At 44.4% G+C, this 20,033-nt stretch overlaps 1 protein-coding gene across 3 annotated transcripts in view; it reads left to right on the top strand.

Annotated features, from left to right (window-relative positions):
* The window catches only part of GALNT16 (polypeptide N-acetylgalactosaminyltransferase 16), a 74,068-nt gene that overhangs the window by 31,862 nt on the left and 22,173 nt on the right, over positions 1 to 20,033 (top strand). For all 3 annotated transcript variants that reach the window (XM_064658295.1, XM_064658294.1, XM_064658296.1), the window contains exons 2-9: positions 2,718 to 2,893; positions 5,709 to 5,807; positions 11,818 to 11,885; positions 14,369 to 14,434; positions 15,473 to 15,594; positions 17,670 to 17,757; positions 18,701 to 18,785; positions 19,782 to 19,885. In XM_064658295.1, the coding sequence (XP_064514365.1) occupies positions 2,718 to 2,893; positions 5,709 to 5,807; positions 11,818 to 11,885; positions 14,369 to 14,434; positions 15,473 to 15,594; positions 17,670 to 17,757; positions 18,701 to 18,785; positions 19,782 to 19,885 (808 nt within the window). The remainder of the gene's footprint in view (positions 1 to 2,717; positions 2,894 to 5,708; positions 5,808 to 11,817; positions 11,886 to 14,368; positions 14,435 to 15,472; positions 15,595 to 17,669; positions 17,758 to 18,700; positions 18,786 to 19,781; positions 19,886 to 20,033) is intronic.

Genomic DNA, 20,033 nt, shown 5'->3' with positions numbered 1-20,033 from the left:
ACTCCACCTTGTAGTCCCAGCCTCAAGCGTAGGGCTAGAGAGTGTGTAATTACATTACCTGATGAACTGTATGGGTCTGTGGTGCCCCTATTGAATTGCATTTACTGTTTTCAGACATTTTTTTCCCACATATTGAGATAATTTTGAATTCTCATCCTGTTATCTAATGTGTCTGACATTTTTTCTGGATTTCCTATGGATTTGACATACATACTCTGAATATCCAAGGTACTTATGAAAATACTGAATGGTGCTGGATCCAGAACAAACCCTTAAGACCTGCTCTCACCACAGCTCCTCTGCTCTGGCAGTGAACAGCTAATAATTCTGCTCAGACAGTGGTTTTCCAAACCATTTCACCCATTCTTCAGTAGTTTCACCCAGACTATTATTTTTCTAGCTCGCTAATGACAACATCTTAACAGCCCATATCAAAAACCTTATCAAAGTCATGAAGTATCTTATCTCTTTTCCACACCCTTGAGCCTGATTACTCCATCACAGGAGAAAATTATGTTGATCTGATGTGATCGGTCTTGACAAATCTCAGTTGGCTCTTATTTAGTACTTTGTTATCTTCATGGTGCTCATAGATGAATGTTTGATTACTTGTTGATTATCTATTGATTAGCTGCCTTTCTGGAAGCTGAAGCCAGACCTTCCTAGCTATCATCCCCTGCAACTTCTCTTCTGCCTGTTTGAAGAGAGCACAAAGAGATAGTGTCTGAGATAAACTACAAGTGGGACTTAATTCTTAACTGACAGTCAATTCCAAGTACTCTTCTACCACTGTTTGATGTATAAGCTATGTGAGAACCATAGTATCTAGAGGAATTATCCCTGATAGTTCAAGTTTAAACGTATCATGGCCTTGAGGTCACTAGTCATGTCCCTGCTCACTTCCCAGGACTCTCCCCACCTTGCCCATGGCCCAGGACCCCAGAGTGTCTCAGCCCCTGCCCCAGTGACACTGCAGCAGGGCTGGTCTCCACCTCCCAACAGCCTTGCCTGCCTGGGACCCCATCCCATCCTGTCCCCAGAGAGGTGCCCAATACCCGGGGCTGGGGCTGCCCTGGTGCCCCTCGCTGGTGCTCAACTTCTGGCTGGGGTGTGGGATGGTCCCTGGCTGCCAGCCTTCACACTGCCCTGAGAAAAATGTCTCCTGAAAATTTATTGCCAGTTCCAGCATTTTCTAGTATGTTCCTGGTAATATAAACCAAAACGAGGTGTTACTTTTCAGGGGCCTCAGGGAGACATAAGTAGCAGAGGGCGAGTGACTGCAAAATATTTAAAGGCATGTGATAAGCCGGGCTTTTGCTGCAAATCAGCGTTGTTTTCTAGGGTGAAAAGAAAAAGAGAAATGGAAGCTAAGTTTGACAAAACTCCTAGTATGATTTAGAGAAAGAAAACATTTCAGTTTTTAGAGGTATGAAAGTAATTATTTTCCTCGTCATCCTGAAAATACGATTTCAAGGGAGATTCTAGGTAGCAGGCTGTGAAACCAGCCATAAAAGTAACTGAGATGGTACTGTAACCCAGTGACATGCCTGGCTGGTGGGGTTGTGGCGGTGATGGCTGCAAGAGGTGGGAGAGGATGGCAGCCTTGAGAAGGGGTGGCAGAGCAGGGCCTCTGCCTGGAGGAGTGGAACAGAGGCAGACTTATCCACTGGAGTATACCTATGTGTGTCCTACACCATAAGCACAGGCTTGGTTGTGCAGTGGTTGAAGGAGTTTCTTTGTGTTGAAAATAGGAGCACATTTTTTCCCTATGAAAAGACGTTTCCCTCGTTCTTGTACGGTAAGAAGGGGAAATATGAGCGTCAGGCTGACTTTGGCTGTATTAGGCATAATTTTATGGTCCATCTTCATTTTTTTTCTGACTTCATTCATCTTCTCTCCGAATGGAATAGTCCTAACCTCTAATTTCTCTTCATCCTCCAGTAGCTTCCTTCCAGAGACAGGCTTGACAAAACTTGTGCTCTGGCCACGGCTGCTGAGTTGTCACTGATTCGAATAATTGTTCACAATGGTTTCAGTTTTCTCTGTTCCATTTGCAGTGCACTCAATTTGCTGTATTTCCCATCTCGGCAGATCGAGTGCAGGGTTTCATTTGAGCATTCATTTCATGGGGATGCTCAGATCTGTAACCTGAGTGGTCATGGTTCATTTGAAATCCATCAATGTACATGAGTAGTTCAGGGGTTTTTTTCTAATGTTTGTTATCTTACACTTCTCCATGCTGAATTTCATTTGCCATCTTCTTATCCAACACTCTGGTTCTGCCTCTGTGTTTGTATGAAATAGTGACTGTCAAAAGGCTGAAACTGTTTTTCCTCAAAATACTGTTTCAGCCACCTTGGCTGGAGACTGCTCTCAAACGTGCATCTCCTGGAAGGATTTCCGAATGTCTGCAGCCTCACACATTCTCTGTAACAAGTGCTAAAGGGAATTTGGCTCTGCCTGTGCTATCAGGAACATCAGCTTTCATCCCGAACTCATTCAGCAAGGATAGTGAGGCCTGCAATTTTCCTCAGAGAAGGCAATTATAAAACCCAGTCTATGAGGGTTTCCTGCTCTCATTTCCAAGCTCTTGCCTATCGTGTCTTTCTCCATACCTGAGCCACTTACAGACGTGTGGCAATGTCTGAACTTATTATCTGTGTCTAACCATGTGTAGGCGGCTCTCCCTGATGCTCTGATGCTTGTGTCTGCTCTAGATGACCCGGACTCCCCAAGGAGAGAAGAACAGCCGGAGGGGTTTTGATGAAAAGGCTTATTTGTCCTCAAAGCAGCTGAAGGCTGGAGAAGACCCTTACCGCCAGCATGCTTTTAATCAGCTGGAGAGCGACAGACTCAGCAGCGATCGACTCATTCGGGACACCAGGCACTACAGGTACCCTGCAGCCCTTGCTCTAAGCCATGGCTGCTGCTTGGGGCAGGGAGACCACTGTCCTCTTGTGTTGTTCTGCAATGTTGACCAAGGATGTTTGGGGTTTTTCTTTGCCAACATTGGTCCATTACTTCACTGAATTGGATGGTTAATCTGGAAGGGTCTCAAATGCTCTGAGACCCTTGACTAATTCAGCCCCAGCCTGTGACCTTTCTAGCATCTCTTTTTCTAGGTCCAAGCATCAACTTTTTTTAGCACAGCTCCTCCATTGCAGCTCATATTGCTCATCTGACAGTTGTTTTTTGCACAACTCCCATCACAACCATGGCTTTCCTCTCCTGGATGCAAAGTATACCTTTGTTGCAATCTTGCTTTGCTCTAGTGGTCATCACCTGCTGTGCCCTGGCTGTCTGAAGCTGGTTTGGTGCCTTCTTTCCAGCCTGAGCATTACTGTTTGGATGAAAGCTGCTGGGGTGGGGATAAAACTAACGTGCAACTACAGTTTGATGGCTTGAGAAGTCCTGTTGTTCTGTCCTTATTTCAATGGGGGCGAATTTATTCAGCTGAATAAACTCATCCTTAAATTGCTAATAGTGCTCAAGTAACGTAGTTTCTGGAGTACAAAAAGGTAATGCTGTATCTTGAAAAGTGTAGGTTTGATAGGGATAGGATAGTGTCAAACAGTCTACTTAAGTCCTAGACCCTGTCTTGGTTGCAAAGCAACATTTCACAGCTGCTGGGAACAGGAAACCAGGCATCTAACTTGATTGAAACTGTGAAAGGGATGTCAGGAGACATGGAGCTTTGTAAGCCTGCCAGCACTGACAGCCATCAGAGTCCTTATGAAGGGAAGCAGTCGGGACCTTGGTTGTAGGATCCAAGTCTTGTGCTCCTGTTCCCCAGCATAGTACTTGGGATTGGTTTCCTAGTGACTTGGAGGCAGCAGTGCCATGTCCTGTGGTACTGACAAGTCTCTCTGCCATGCAGAATTGCTGTTTTCTGTTAATCTGCTGTCATGTTCTGGCCGAAAACCAGCTCACTTCAAAGGTGAGTTATTGTTTATTTTGATCTGCATTAGCATGCAGAGCATGCTTTTTGTGCTAAGCCTCATCTGTGCACTTCAGTCTGAAGAGCAACATATATGTAATCCCCAGCAAATGTATGGCCATTTCAGATCCAGCTTTGCAAGGATCCCCTTGAGCAATGGGGAGTCCAAAGTAGTATATAATCAGAACAAATAAACCTATTTCCATGTTCTTCCCCTTTAAAGGAGTGGCAGTTGGAGAATGAGGGAACTGTGTTTGAGTATCTTGCCTTATAACGATATTGGAATAGTTGTTGTGATGGCAACTCAGGATGAAGACTTATTTCAGCTGATACAAGTTAGATTGTGGACCTGGCTCTGTGTTTAAGGAATCAGGGGAGTCAGTAGGTCACTAATTTTTCTTCAGGCACCCAAGTAAAGCACGGACATACTTGACTCCATATCCTACAAGTTCCTTCTGCCTTAGTATGTAGCTGTTTCTTTGATCCAAAGCAAAGACAGGGTCAACTTTCAAGTGCAAACCTTGTCCTTGTCCTTTGTGGTGCTGTAGTAATGCTGAAATCTTTGGATGACTTCCTCAAATAACACATACACGAGCCTCTTCTGCTTTTCCACTTCCTGATTCCTCAATGCATTTTGTATGCATTACATCATAGAGTTATTTTGAAACAATAATAAATATGGTATGTCTCATGTCTGGTCTCACATTTTCCACTTGAGTCTTTATCGAAGGTTTCTTCATATGTTTATAAACTGTTGTATGAAGCTGCTGTCCCCTTAATAAAACATTGCAATGAAAAAGTCATAAACCAGTAGGATCAAATGTGATGATAAAAACAGTAACAGTTTAGCAATAACCATAAAAGAATAGTAAGTAAATATGGAAATACAACTAGTGGCTCTAAGAAGTGATTTGTATTCCCTCCCAGGATGGATTCAGTCTATGCGTGGCCTTGAATTGTTAAAAACAGGTGTGGACTCTTCATCAGACAGGGAATTAGTGCTGGCTGACTGCAGTTTTACCCTGGCTGGAAGTTAAGAAGGCAGACACTTTGGAGGAGCAGATCAGCCCAAATCTGCCATACTTAGCATCTGCCAGAACTGGATTCAGGATTCACATTTGTGAGTTGTTCCCCTCACAGAAACTTTGTTCTCCACAGGGTATGAACAGCCCTGGTGCATATTAATCCTTAATTCTGAGTGTGAGAATGTATGTATGTACCTAACATTACAAAGTCAGATGGGAAGACATAAGGAATTGCTCTTCACTGCCTGCTGAGCTGTTAGTGTTGAACCTCAGCAACTCCCCAATGCAGATCACAACCCTAGCTTGTGTTTTAGTTTCTGTAAAGTTCAATATCCAAAGAATTTGAAGTCCTTTATGTGGTGATGCCTGGGTGTACCAGCTCCATGCATCCTCAGCATATGCATGTCCTATGCATGAATAAACAAGATTTTATGTGAATCACAGGTAAATGCAGGGACTAGAGTCCATGCTGTTGAATCTTTTCTCACTGTAAAACCCACATGCCCTCCTTAGTGTGCACCTTTGCAGGCTTAGGTATCACAGCCTCAAAACTGCCTTTCAACAGGCACAGTTCTTTTTAAGCTCTGCCAACCTTGGTACAAGATCTGCTGAGGCCTCCCTTGCTGCAGCTCAATTGTGCTGTTTCTGATTTTAGCATATTACTCTCTTAGGAGGTCTAGGTACATTGCTGCAGTGGCTGCTGCTGAGTGATGTTTGTCTTACACTTCTGCTCTCCTGTGTTGCAGGTGCACTTCTGTACGTTATGACACTGACTTGCCAGCTACCAGTCTCATCATCACCTTCCACAATGAGGCGCGATCTACCCTGCTCCGCACGGTGAAGAGGTGAGTTCAGCAAGGGGGGCTGGGCCTGGATGGTGGAGTCAGGAAGGGTACTGGTGGAGAAATAGGAATTTTCCAGCAGTTAGACAAGCAGGGTGACTGCAGTTCCCCAAGTGCTAGTGTTCTAGCCTTCAGCTGGCCCACTAGGACAAGCTTGGATTGGCAGTGTGGGCATATTTTCAAATACAGAGCATATCTGCAGTTACTCACTGTATGGCTCCTTGGGGGAGCATCATGAGTAGCAGGAACAGGCTGCTGGGCTTGCATCCGCAGGTGAGAAGAGTCTCTGTGAGCTTGGTTCGGAAGAGTGAAGAGGGACCAAAGAGAACACTGTGTGTTGCCTGATGCAATGAGTGATGGAGGCTTAGGAGGGACTGTGTTTCATAACCAGAAAAAAGCAGTCAGCTTCCTGCTAGGGCACGTGTTCCAGAAGCTGGGACTGGCTCAGTGTGGATGGGAGCACAGCTTATAAGTCTTTCAAGCAGAAAGTGATGGAAAAGTCTTGTAGAGACCGAGCTCTTGTGGTCTGAACGGGTGCTCAGAATCACTTGCTGGTAAACAGTTGCTGAACCTGATATCCCACCAGATCCTCCCTGGGGCTTTGCATGCAGACCCTGCTGAGCCTGCAGGACACTTGCTATCTTGTACCAGTGTCTCTTCATATCTGAGTATCAGCAGTGGCCAAATCTAACTATGTAAATAGGTGGCATAGGGCCTGTCAGCATCCCCAGGTAGATGGAAGCATGCAGTCATCTGTACTAAAAAGCAGTGCTCCAGCTGCTCCTTCACCTCCCTCTTCCATCACCCCCACAGAACCCAGGCAGGCTCCTTTCCTTTTAGTTTTCACAGAAAAAAATACCCTCTGCCCTTTCTGACTTACCAAGTCATTTCTCAAAGGGTCTCTGAAGCCTGCATGCAGGTCCAGGAACAGCCTGTGGAGGCTGAGGAAGAGTGAATTGTCTGTGTAGAAGGTTGAGCTGGTGATATCACTAGCAGGAGTGCATTATTCATCATTGCCACTTCTTTCCCCTGACAGGTCCTGTGGACCTATGTGAATGCACTATGTGAATAAATAACAGGCCTTTTCAATTTAGCCTCATGGCTAGAAGGCTAGGTTTCTGTCTGCCAAGTTTGATGCTACTGTGTTTCCAGAGACCTGTATATATTGCATTAACATGTTTTTTCTTTTTACTTGTATCATTTCCTTTTCTTTTGAACCATGCTGTGAGTTCTACAGAGTCACTGTTCAGAAAATGAGCAGTTGTTTGAAACCATGGTGCTGCTAGGGCAATGGGACTGAGGATGCCAGCAAGAAGCCATTTGAGATGGCATGTTCACAGGTTCTGTCTGATAGCCCATTTCCCATTTTATTTTCCCTATTCCCCTTCTTAGTCTCTTGCTGGATATTTTTAGCCAGTTGTCTCAGTCTACATTGAAAACAAATAAACAAAATTTGTCTGAAGGACTCTCTGCATGGTACTAGTCAGATTTGGGGCAGAATGGCCTATTGGTGTGCGGGCCTGGTCCCTTTGGCAGCTTGCAGGTTGGGCAGCAGGTCCAGTTGACTGTTGCCTTTACCTAGAGCAGAGGAGGAAAATGGCTGGAGCCCACAGCAGAAAGCAGGCATGCAGCCCATGATGCCTCTGGAGACCAGGAGGGACAAGCAATGGCATGCTGGAGGGAGTAAGTTACTCCTCCTCACAGTCACTCCTCTATTTCTCCCTCTCCCTCATATACAAACATTTCTCCCATCCTCAAGGAGCAACAATGGCACATCATTCCCATTGCCTCCATCCAGCAGCAGAGATCCCAGAGCCAGCAAGCAGAGCTTGACAACTGCTGAGCTGCCAGAAGTGTTTGTGCAAGTCCATGTGTGCATAAATGCAGGTGGGATTAGCAAGAAGGGTCTGCAGATCAGGATCTGACCCCTACAGCTGCCATGTTTAAATGATCCTGAAATATACTGTAATGCAGGAGTCTCATCCCTGGGTCACTTCCCAAGACATTATGGTACCAGCATCCCCACTTTGTTGAGTTATCCTGCAGAGCTGTCAGAATAACACAGTAAGCCAGTATCTGGCTCAGGGGAGTGCATTTAGGCTCCTTCTAGTTATAATTTAAGAACAGTTCAATCCCAGTACCCTTTTCGTATATTTCTTCCTAGAATTTTCCAAAGTTTTTTGGCTGATCTTTGAGTGCCTGAGTTCAGGCACTCAACAGCCATTCTTGCAAAGATCTCAAGTATGAAAACTTCAACTGGTAATACATATTCTACTCACCTCAAAAGATTAGACCTCTTAAAATGTTTTCAGACATAGAAAATTTTGGGTTTAGTGCTGCTCATGTCCATCAGTTGTCCTCTTTCACCCCCACTTCTCTTATAGCATCCCCACAGTGTAATTATGATAACAGAACTTGAGAAAAGGCCCATAACAGTAGACATAATAACATTTAACTTTCACAAGATGCATTTCAAATGGTTCATTCTAATTCTCTAAATAATCATGCCCTACCTAGCTTAAGAAAGCTCTTACAGATACAGAAATAATGACAAGCTGCAAGTCTGACTAGTCAGCAGGTAAGCAGGCAAGCAAGCAATGCAATTTTATGCTTCCTGTTGCTTAATATCACTGTGGTCCTTTGCAGACTCACAGCCAGGTCGTAAACCCAACAGAACAGAACAGCCCTGTTCCTTTGATAGTTGACTTATCCCGAAGTGCAAGGGATGCAATGTAATTACATAGTATTGGTGCATTGACTGTGTATGTGAATTGAGCAAAAATTACACTCACAGCAGTAATTCAGCCTGGCACATTCAGATGAGTTTTGCTGAAAGACAGGACCCTCAGGTTACAGAAGAGGCCCTGAAGAGCACTGTGAAGTCTTCAACTCCCTTTCTATAACATCAGTGTCAGCCTGCAAATGGGACTTAGCTCTGTGCCTCTTCTAACAGCACAGCCATGACCTGAGCCTTTACCTTTGTGTATGGTTGTCAAACCTCCAGTGCCTCAAAGGCAAGGCTCCTAGCCAATGCTTGGTTGTGGGACACTCCAAATACTGTAGAGCTCAAGAAGAACTCAGCTGTCGGGATCCCTCACCAGATAGGGATAAATTATTGACACTTCTAACGTGATTTAAGGAAGGAGTAAATCAGTCACATACACTGGCTGTAAACCGTCTGGCAATGAAGAGTACAGCTGTAGCCAAAGGTCTGGGAGGAAATTCCATCCACTATACCATTCACAGCAGAGTGCAGACAGTTCTTCACAACAGCACTCCCTCCAGTGGCAGCAGTATTGCAGGGTCCAATCTGAACAGATGGGTCATCCATTTTTCAAGGTCTTTGTTGGGATCTCTCTTCCTAGGTAGGACATAGCTGTCACTCTCAAACCAGTTACTTGCTTGGCATCCTGTTCTCTTTCTCATTTTCTGTGATTGATGTCTATGTGTGATTAGTCATTAAGCAATACCATCACCTCAGCTGCAGTGACCATTCCCACAGAAGGGAAAGTCAACTGCTTTGTTATCTGGTCCCTTTCTTTCCTTTTCTGATTTCAGTCACTATTGCAGGGACTGTTTGATTTTGGTGCAAATGTAAAGGTGAATGGTCAGGCTCTAAGTCAATAGACTCGAACAGCTGTCAGTGGTTCAGTGCCTATGCAGACAGCCTGTAAAAATTCTGATTAAAAGGATGCTATTGCAATGCTAGAGCGCTTGGCATAGCATCTCATTACAATGACAATTGAGATGATGGCAAAAGAGGAGATTATTTTAGAGCAAAGGGAAAAAAGATGCTCTTCTGCTAACATCTGGAATAAACAGGATTATCTGTGAGCTGATGGGGGATGGACAGATCAGCAGAGGAGAGAAAGTCATTGGCAATGCTGATGCCATGTCATGTCATGCAAGAGAGTAAGGACACTGATACAAAAAGAAGAAGGAAGCTGTGAGAAAAAACAAAGTAAGAAGGAAGTCCATGAGATGAAGGGAGAACAGTTGGTGTTTCTGCTGTAAAATGCAATTGTCATTTGAATTTTGGAATCCTAATAATGCATTTTTGTGCCTAGAAGTAATTGATTGTCATGCCAGTCTCTGCACCTCACTGAAGAGGAATACTAGGATTATTGTTTTCCTTGCTAAAAAGACAAGCAAAACAAAGTGCAAAGAAGATTAATTACCTTTCCCAAGGATCCACAGCAAATTATTGTAGAGAGAAGAACTGGACATTGTACAATGAGCTGTGAACTCCTCAAGGAGTGTGTTCTCTCTACTGGGGAATCAGTGGACAGGCAAGGAAGAGAGAACAAAATGTTTGGGGTTTTTTCCCCAGATGTGTTGAGTTGAAAGACCTGAAACTTTTGAAGAAAAGGTGAGCATTGCCAGTGGCCAGGCTAGTGGGAGAATGTGTAGAATACTGGTTTACAGCCATTATACTGCAGGATGCAGTCTGTCTTGTTTTGCATTGGGTTTGCACAAACAAGAATTTCAGTGCAGGGCAACCTTGTCTATAAAATATGCAGATGATGGCTGTGCTGGGAGAATCTGCGCTTAAAATGGCAAAGAGGAACATCCCCTCCACCTCCCACCCCACCATATGAGAGGATTCAGAGAGGTATGTGCCAAGTGAAGCAAATGAGATTCAACTTTAAAAAATGCAAACTCAGTCATCTAGGGACATGTAAGCTCAAAATACAAATACTATCAGAGGCATATAAAGCAGCATAAATCTGAAATAGAGTGGGATGTGATACTAAGCAGCAGAACAGTCAGAATTTTGCTGTGAGAGACAGCAGAAAATTCACAAACTGAAGAAACTTTGGCTCTGTATGCAAAGGCATTAGTGATGTTACTTAGCAAGATGATAATTTGTTTCTCTACTTCTTCATACCTGAGGGTATGGGATTAGTTTTGCTATCTGTTTCCTCTATAAAACAAAAAAACCCACAGAAGAGAAAAAACCCCAGCAATCTTTCTGCAGAATTGCTCAAAATAGAAGAGCAGGTGTCACTGAAATGAGACAGGTTGCTAGAACTAGGAGAATAGTGTTTACCTCTGTTTTTGATACTAAAATTTGCATAACTGTTCTCTACACTGGGGTGCCTAAGCATTACTGAGCAATCTTGTTGAAGTTAATGAGGACCTGCCTGTTCATAGAGGCATTGGAAGAGGCTTGAAGGGAGAATACGCTGAGTGATGGTAGTAAAACCAGGGGAGAGAGTTAAAGTTCATGGAAAATGTGTTCAAGCATTTTAAAGAAATGAGAGCGATTAAGAGGTCAGAACCAAACTGCTCAGACTCCAGGGTACTAGAGTTCTTCGACCTCTGAGGAGGGCAGAAGCTTCTATCTCACCCTGTGTGTGAGAGCTCCTGTATCCTGCAGATGCAAACTCACTGCAGTCCTGAGGGTATTGCAGGGTGTGGTGCAACCACCCTAGGAAAGAGGATGCTTTCAGCAAGTGTGGAGCTGGTTTGAAAGAAGTAACAAGCAAAAGAGGAGAAAAAATCCAAATCCAGAATATTGCCAAGGCAGCATTGACAATATTCCCGTCCAAAGAAGGGAATTGGTGAGAAACCTTGAGCAGGGCTCATCTGTGGCATTAAGACAGAGCTCCTTATGGAGGAAAGTGGCTGCTCTTTTCGCTCTCCAGCAATGGTGAACTTTGCCCAGAGCCTGGCAAATGGAAATGGCCATCAGACTCTGCATTTCTCCTCTGTGTTAGGAGTCAGAGAGCACGCAGCGGCATCCTTTGCTAGCTGGCAAGTCCCAGTCAGCTTCCTGTCTGTGGGTCCTTGTAAGGTACCACTGAGATGCCACAGCTCTCCGCGATACTCCTGCTTGGAGTTTGGTTCCTATCAATGAATCCTGCTACAAGGGCAAGGTCACCACTTCCACTTTACTGGAGTGTGGTATTCCTGTTGTAATGCATAGCATAGCAGATTTCTATCAGTCTTAACATTGTTGTTATTATGGCAGCTCACAAAGTGTGGTTTTTTCCTCCCTGGGTTCTTGCAGTGTTCTGAACCGCACCCCTCCCAGTCTCATCCAGGAGATCATTTTGGTAGATGACTTCAGCTCAGATTGTAAGTATGGATTTCCACTGATTTCTTCCCTTCTATTTTCCTGCTTTTTGTTTTTGTATTTGTACTGAAAATCAAAATCAAGCGAGCTTTTCCCCTTCTGCTCTGTGGGAGGTTTTCATCCTCCCTGAGCTCGTCCCCCTCTCTCACAGATCTCCTCTTGTCTGTATGCAAGACAAAAAGAAAAGAAAGGAAGTTTTTCTGTGTTTAAGGTCCATGCATGGCAGAGGCCAGAGCGTCTTCCTCTCTTTTTCTTTACATTGGGTCTTCCTTTTTTGTCTGCTTGGCAGTTTGGCCTAGGTTGCCAGAGATCTCTGTCTAGTTTTATTATGCACCATTTGGTGAGCTGATTAGCACAGATATATATGCAGCAATGCTGTACATGTGCAGAGTGGGTAATTACAGACCAAGAGAGAACAAGAGGATGCAGTGGAACCTACAGAAAATTGCTGCCTGTGGTCCTGCAGGCAGACCAGGGCAAGACTGCCTGCCTGCCTTCATATGTTTAGGATCCCAGGTGTCTCTGTGGGAAGCTGCGGAAAGGTTAGTGCTTTGGGCAGCACCACACCTTCTTCTGCAGCTTGTCATAGGGATGGAGTGTCTACTGCATGAGCTCCACCAGATCTGCAGTCTGGAGGCTGTGTACTCTTTCCATCTGTACAGTTGCTCTTGCTCCTGGCTGTTGTGTAGTAGTGGTGAGGTGGTGGGGATAGAAGCCTTCTTGCTTCTCCCATGATGTGTACTAGATTCAAGGACAATCTAGTTATGTACCATTTATAATAATTAATAATTACTCCTTCAGAACACTTTACAGATAGCTGCGAATGCCCACCTTGGCCTGCTGAGGTAAGGAAGCAATACTCTTTTGATTTTGCAGCTAAATACTTTACATAGCTTTGGCCAAAAAAAAAGCATTTTTAAAGGTGGATGCTGAGATGAGGAATTTAAGTTTCTGAGGGCCTTACAGTGTGATTTGAATAAGTACTGAGCTGTGCCCAGCTGTAGAAGCTCGATGTTTCTGAGTACTTCCAACAAACAATCCTAAGTGTCCTACACTCAGCACCTAAAAATTCAGTTCTCAATGGGCAAAGTGTACCAGATCAAAACTGATATATTTCTGGTACCCATTCTGCACAGAGCTCATCCAAAAAATTGCGTTTAGGCTCCTGGCTAAATAGAAAGATTTTAACAAAGCTTCATCCTATGACAGCTCTCATTTTTTCACTGGCAACTGGATATTTATGGATATAGCCACTGCCCCGGGACACCTCCATGGAGGTACTTTAGCGCGTGTTTGAGGTCTGACACTTTGCTTTAATACCCACCTCAGTTTCTCCAAAGATACTGAGAGTCTGTCTTCTCTTGCAAGTAGCTGCAGGCAGAGTGATGTGCTCTGCTCCTGCAGAGTGAACGAGTTAATAAGGATTCTCATACCTGAAGTTGTGACTTGGCCAAGATGAGATCGTTGCCTTCCCTTGTAGCAGAGGTCCAGCAAAATCGTGATACTTTGTAATTCAGAGCACCTGCCACTTCCCTTGGATAGTGCAGCAGCTGCTAAAGTGCCCACATAAGAGCAGAATTTCAGATTGCACGTGTCCTTGAGAATGGAAATGCTTGTACAGGAACATGCTAAAAGATGCACTTCGGCTAAGGGCCTTGCATTCTCCCCAGAGTGCTCAGTCTGTGGGAGGATGACAGCGGGAAAGGGGGGCATGAGACATGAAAAGGAATGTGGAATAAATGTGGAAACTGGGGTGAACTTGGAGCAAGAAAAAAGAGCAAGTTAGAAATTGTTATGACCTCTACTAGGGCAGGAATAGAGAGCAGATGGCAGAGAACTAACAACTCAGTGCTCATTGGTACAGCTGGGCTGGAGCAGGTAACTGTTCCTCTCTGTCATCTTCCCTGGCCAATGTAAACAAGAGATGCCAAGAGCTTCTGGCAAGCTGCCAGCAGAGCCCTCGGTCAGGCATCCATGTGTTAATGTAATAGTGTCTCCAAGGAAATGGGTCACATCCCTTTGGTATTTATTAAACAAAGTCAAGCAGAAAGTGCCCTGAGAACAAATGGCAGGAAATGCCCAGATGAGCCGCTGAAGGCAAAGAGAGAGGATAAGATCACTTTATATGACAGAACTCTCTCATCCTTGTCACTCTGGTCATTTACATTCCCAGCTGCCTGTGTTCCCTCCGTTTCATCGGTGCCCAGTGCCACACTGCCAGCACATGCTCATTGTTCTTGGAGGCCTGGCTGCTCAGAGGATTGGGAAACATAGGCTCAGCTGTCTAAGGACAGCAAGCAGGCAGTGCTCTTCTGTGTACTCTTTAGACAACAGGATTAAGGCCATCAGGCTGATTAATGTGATGCTAAATGAAAATAGAATTTCTCCTCCCATGGAGAAGCAGGAGAACAGCTAATTGGGGCTCTCTGTTGAAGGCAAATAATTCATGCATGTGTGCCAAATGTGTTTTTTTGCCTTCCCTAAGCTGAGGACTGCCAGCTCCTTACCAAGATCCCAAAGGTCAAGTGTCTACGAAACATGCGTCGAGAAGGTGAGTGTGGAAAGCTTTGTACATACAAAGATTTTGCATATTTTCCCACATGACCCTGTTTGCCTGACAGCTGCTTACATGTTATTTCTTATGGTTGCAGTTTGTTTTGGTATTCTAGTTTGGAGGCTCTGTGGAGGGAGAATGTGGCTTATCAACTCTCAGGCTTCAGGGCTCTCATTTCACACTTTAAATAATGAGAAGTGGAGTCCAGAGGCCTGGCTAGAACAAAGACCACATTATAAGATCTTTAGGAATAAAGATGTAGGTGTAAGTCCTGTCCTTTTAAACTCAGAGTGCAAGATAACAAGCCATGTAGGAGATGTGGGAGAAGGAAAAACAATCATATATCTATCATAAGGAGGTACAATTAAGGAAAGCTTTTTCTCATATATCTCCTGCATGCATAAATGGTAACTCTGACTTTACCAGCTGCCCTTTAGTTTGACTCACATGTGCTGGTTTATTTCTAAAGCTGTCAGTGAACAGCAGGCCTGGAGTGAGGATCTAGAAGGAGAGACGGGAACCACTGTTTAGTTCACAAAGAGTGTTCCCACATAGTGGGATGGTCTGTAAGGAAGTAAGGAGACATCTGAGAGCCAGGCTGATATCTCTGACTGCAGGGCATAATAAAGGACAAATGGGAATAAAGCAGATAAGCAGTAAGAAAGGCAGAGAGAGAAAGTAGAATTTGGTCATGGGGAATTGGTAAGAGAGGGAGCAGGGTGCTCAATGGAAGAGACAGCAAGCAGGCAGCAGCAAGGTATCTGTAGGGACAGCTGGAAGAGAAGGAGCCAGATGAAAGTTCTGTGTCATGGAGAGAAGCGATAGGAGAAGTTATTCTTTGTGTGCTGGGGGGGCTCAGCTGACTGCCCCCAGAGGATGCCCTGCTAAAACTGCTCTCTGTTCCTGATGGAGATGCGATATAGGAGATTCACCTGCTCTTCCCTTGTAATAGCCACAAAGTATTTATTCTGAAGGAGGCTCAACTATTTCCCTTCCTAACCTTCCTGCTCCTTTGCTGTCCTTTCCTCACTGTAGGGCTGATTCGCTCTCGGGTGCGAGGAGCTGAAGTGGCTACTGCTGACATTCTTACCTTCTTGGACAGTCACTGTGAAGTCAACAGTGAGTGGCTGCAGCCAATGCTTCAGAGAGTGAAAGAGGTGAGCACCACATCCCCCTCTGGGATGGATGGAGCTTGCCTGACTTGTGCTGGTGGATCCTCTGCCCTCACATGCCATCAGCAGTGCTGGTGAGGACAAAGCCTGCCAAGGCAGGCAGGCTGTTACAGAGGAAAGTACAGCCTGAGCTAGATGGGCAAGAGATCCCTAATGGGCTTCTACATTCTGATAGTGTGCCAAGGCAGAAGGTGCAGAGTGATGGGATGCAAAGGTAAACTCTGGAACCATCAACTTGTATCTCATGTGTCCTGCAGGCATCGTGCTTCCTAGTCCTGTTCACCTGTACATAGGACACCCACTTTGACAGCATACACTCTGCAACTTTTCCATGGTTTCCACCTCCCTTCTTGCTGCTGGACCCTCCCCTCTGCCTTGTCACCACCACAATTTTCCTTCCATTAATGTTCCTACTGAGCTGCCAACATACACAATGTGCGTGCAGCAGCTTCCTAGCACAGAGGACCCGCCCGCGAGTTCAGGGATGTCCCTTTGATGGTTCACTTGGCAAAAGATAGATGTGAGGCTGGAAGAGTGAAAATGAGGCAGAAATATTAGCAGCTGTCACCCTGACTGCCCTGGAGAGCTGGAGGGAGAGACATACAGCTCTGCTGTAAGAGAAGGCAGGGGAGAGGTGATGGGAAAAGTCAAGCCATGCTTGCAAGTGCCTGTAATTGATCCCCTCTGAAAGGCGGATACAATGGAGTAATGAGCCCCAGGAGAAGGGATGGAGACTTTAATGATGCTTTTTGTCCATGTCTGATTGGCTTAATATGAAGGAGCAGAAGAAGGTGAAATTTCAGGATTGATAACTAAAAAAGCTTCTGCTTTTTATTCCTGTTCAATAAATTCTCTGTCTCTGAAGCCCATGAATGTTTACTTTACTATTGGTCTTTAAGTTAAGCTGCAGCAGCAGCATAGGGGTCCCTAAGTAGAAAGAACCTCACTAGTTTCTTCAGTGAAAGATCTAAATTGCAAAATCTTGGGTGCTGACTCTAATATACTAATTTTTTTAGTGAGCAGATTTCAAGTCAGCCTATTTCTGACGTACTTCCTACATTTCTGATATGCACCCTAGTTCGGATTTCAGTCTTTCCCTACCCAGTCCTGGCATTGACTGGTGGAGTAGAGGCTGGTGCACCAGGCTGCCAGGTGCGTGCTGAGGGGTTCAGGCTGGGCAAACACACTCTCTCTGGGCAACCATCACAGCACAGAGGGGAATAAACATGAATGATAACTCTCACCTAGGATGCCCCATCCTGAATACGTGTGCAACATCAGGAGGAACTACTGCAAGGCACCAAATGAAGGTTTGATAGGAAAGGCATGGATGTTGGCAGCTGTTTGATAACAAGGTGCTGTTTGTGGCATTGGCAGCTCGGTTTCATCTTATGTGTCAGCTGTCACAAGACTGTCTTTAATGCCCTGTGCTATGATGTTGAAAAACTATTCAACTTCTACTTACTAAAAGGATTGCAAAGGAAAACTGTAAATATCGATACCCCTCAATGGCGATAAAGTACTCACAATATCTTAATATTGTAATTTATATAATGTATTATATGTATTAAAATGTTTGCAATATGATTTTTAAGTGTAGGGTCTTGATTCATAGTATTTCTTATGAAGATACTTTATTAGGGGTTTGATAATTTCTAAACTGATGATAATGAGTTAATTCAAGGATGGCTTAACAGAAAGTATGCTGTCGGTAGATATCAAAAGCAAGCACAAAACTTTTGGGACCGTGATTCAAGCCCTGTGACTTGGGTAGGAAGTAAATAGCTGTTTCTTAGCAGCACTGCTGGGTATTGGAGTCTGACTCCATTTCCCATATCCATGGAGTGCAACTGGCTACTACCCACTGTCTCCACATTTGGATGTAGTGGCCACGGTTCCCTTGTGCAGCTACCAGAACCGTACTGGAGAAACCAGACAAAGATTTATTTACATGTGCAGCTTTGTGTGGCACATTTTGTGTTTTCTGATCTCTGGCAGCTTTGCCAGACATACAAGAAAAGCCTGATTCCTTTTTTTCTCCCTTGCTCTCTCTCCCTCAGGATTATACCCGAGTGGTGAGTCCAATTATTGATGTTATCAGCCTGGATAATTTTGCCTACCTGGCAGCATCAGCCGATTTGAGGGGAGGTGGGTATAATGAATGGCTTGTGTAAGTTAGGCCTGAGGGATGGTGCATGAAAAATAAGTTATGTTCTCTTCAGCTTTCCAAGAAAACAGTGATGATCTTTCCTGATGGATTCTCTGTCCTTTTTTCTCTGCAACTTGCAAAGTCTTTTGCAGAGTTAGAACAAAACTAGTGTTTTCCGCTTGAGCTTGCATCACTGTCATAACATTTTGCAATTTCAGGACTTAGTTAATTGATTAGATGTCTCACCATGCCGTCCCTATGCTACATGTACACTGGAGTCTTGACAGGCACTTCCAGTTGCTGCTTTGATCTGCCAGACTATCTCATGGCATCTTCTTCAAAGCGTTTTCACCTCTGCCCTGCAGCTGAACCCCCTGCAGCTGTTCCTGTAGTCACCTCAGTGCCTGATGCCCTTCTACCTGTTCTGTGGCTGGGGTTCACTTCTGCCCTGCTTGCGGCCAAGGGCTACCTCTTCTCTGGCTACCCTCAACAATGATATGAAGTTAGTGACTGTGCTGTGCTCAACTACCCACACAGGCCAACTATAAGTAGCCTTGAAAGAGGTGATATTTGCAATGATCTTCAGGCCTTTGTTACCAGAATACATCACATCCCACTTTATTAAACCTCATAACTTTGGCAGACAGAGAAGTGTAAGACAGACTGGCCGAAATACAATTACGTTTCACACTGACAACACTCTCCTGAAGATGTGGAATTAAATTGAGGACGAGTCTGTAATGCAAAGGGGTGATGGTGCCAAGACAGAAGCTGTTAACATCTATATTAGGATAGACTATTGCCATTTTGGGTAGACTGTGAGGGTGGTCAGGGAAGGAACAAAGGGATAGCTTGTGATGTAAAGGTAGAGACTATCACTGAAGCTAGTAGTATTGTTTTTACAATAACAAAACCAATTTGACGTGTCTTTTTCCTTCTCAGGGTTTGACTGGAGCCTTCACTTTAAGTGGGAGCAGATTCCTATAGAGCAGAAAATGTCCAGAACAGACCCAACTCAGTCTATAAGGTAACTGTCTCTGATGGACAGGGTACAGTCCTCCAAACACCTTTACCAAGCCTTCACCTGTATGGCAAGGAGGGTACAGAGACTGCCTTGCTGAGGACAAAATGCCAGAGAGTTCACTTGATGATGACAAACTCTTCATGTTATTTTTTGAATGCATTGAGGTCAATACCCTCTTAAGAACAGGAATTATATACTATCATGCATGCCGCCTCTACAAGCCACCTCTTCTTCTATATGTTTGTTCTTGTGGTCTCCCTCACTCAACACACTGAATGCCTCAGAAATCCCTTTGGGGTTTTTTAATTACCTCTACCTTTCAAGTGAAAACTTAAGGAATGAAGCAGATAAACAGTCATCCAGCAGGTGTAAAGCAGATTGGAAAACTGAATCTTACTTAATAATGTGGGCACAGAATTACTTTCACCTCCTAAATCTGCATGTCGATGGACAGATGAGACAGTTGTTGCCAGCCTCACTGCAGTGTACATGGCTCTGAAACATGTAGAATGTAACAAATCCTGATATGAAAAGTCATGGTGCTTGTCTGTATAGGCATAAAGCTCCCTATTTGTAATATAAAAGTATCATTTAACTCCTCTGTGTGATTTGTGACCCTCTGTTTTGCACGCCAGAGGCAACCAGCTTGGTAACAGCAGAGCAATAAACGCAACAGCCTGTCACACTGTGTCTAATTGGTGAACACAGTCATCAGACAGTGCCCCTGTCATTCCTTCATACTGTGAATATTTGTATAAATGCAAAAGACACAGCATTACTCCTGTAGTGCTTGCAGGACCATCTAACAAAGGCAGGAGAATGATCTAGTAAGATGGATCTCAGAAACTTGCTGCAGGTTCACTTCCCAACTCTACTCTTTTTCTCTTTTATATGAGGTAAAATTTGTCAGGGCTGGATAAATTGTCTGCCCTCTAAAATTAAGCTTGTGGTGCTACATATACTTGTGATTATTTTGTGGGCTTCTGTTTTCTCTTCCAGAACCCCTGTTATAGCAGGAGGCATCTTTGTGATTGACAAGTCCTGGTTTAACCACCTGGGAAAATATGATACTCAAATGGACATCTGGGGAGGAGAAAATTTTGGTAAGTGTAGGGAATTGTCATTCAAGGGAATGGCACACTAATGCAGAACCTCTTCCCAGTCTTCATCACTTACCAGAATTCTTCTTCTGAGAGATCTGGTCTGTATGTCAGTGTAAGGTTAGGGACATGGCCAGGTAATCCCCATGGT

This window comes from Pseudopipra pipra, chromosome 6 (genome assembly GCF_036250125.1).
Source record: "Pseudopipra pipra isolate bDixPip1 chromosome 6, bDixPip1.hap1, whole genome shotgun sequence".
Taxonomy (NCBI): Eukaryota; Metazoa; Chordata; class Aves; order Passeriformes; family Pipridae; genus Pseudopipra; species Pseudopipra pipra.
Note: the sequence above shows the minus strand (reverse complement) of the source record. Positions and strands in the feature narration are given on the sequence as shown.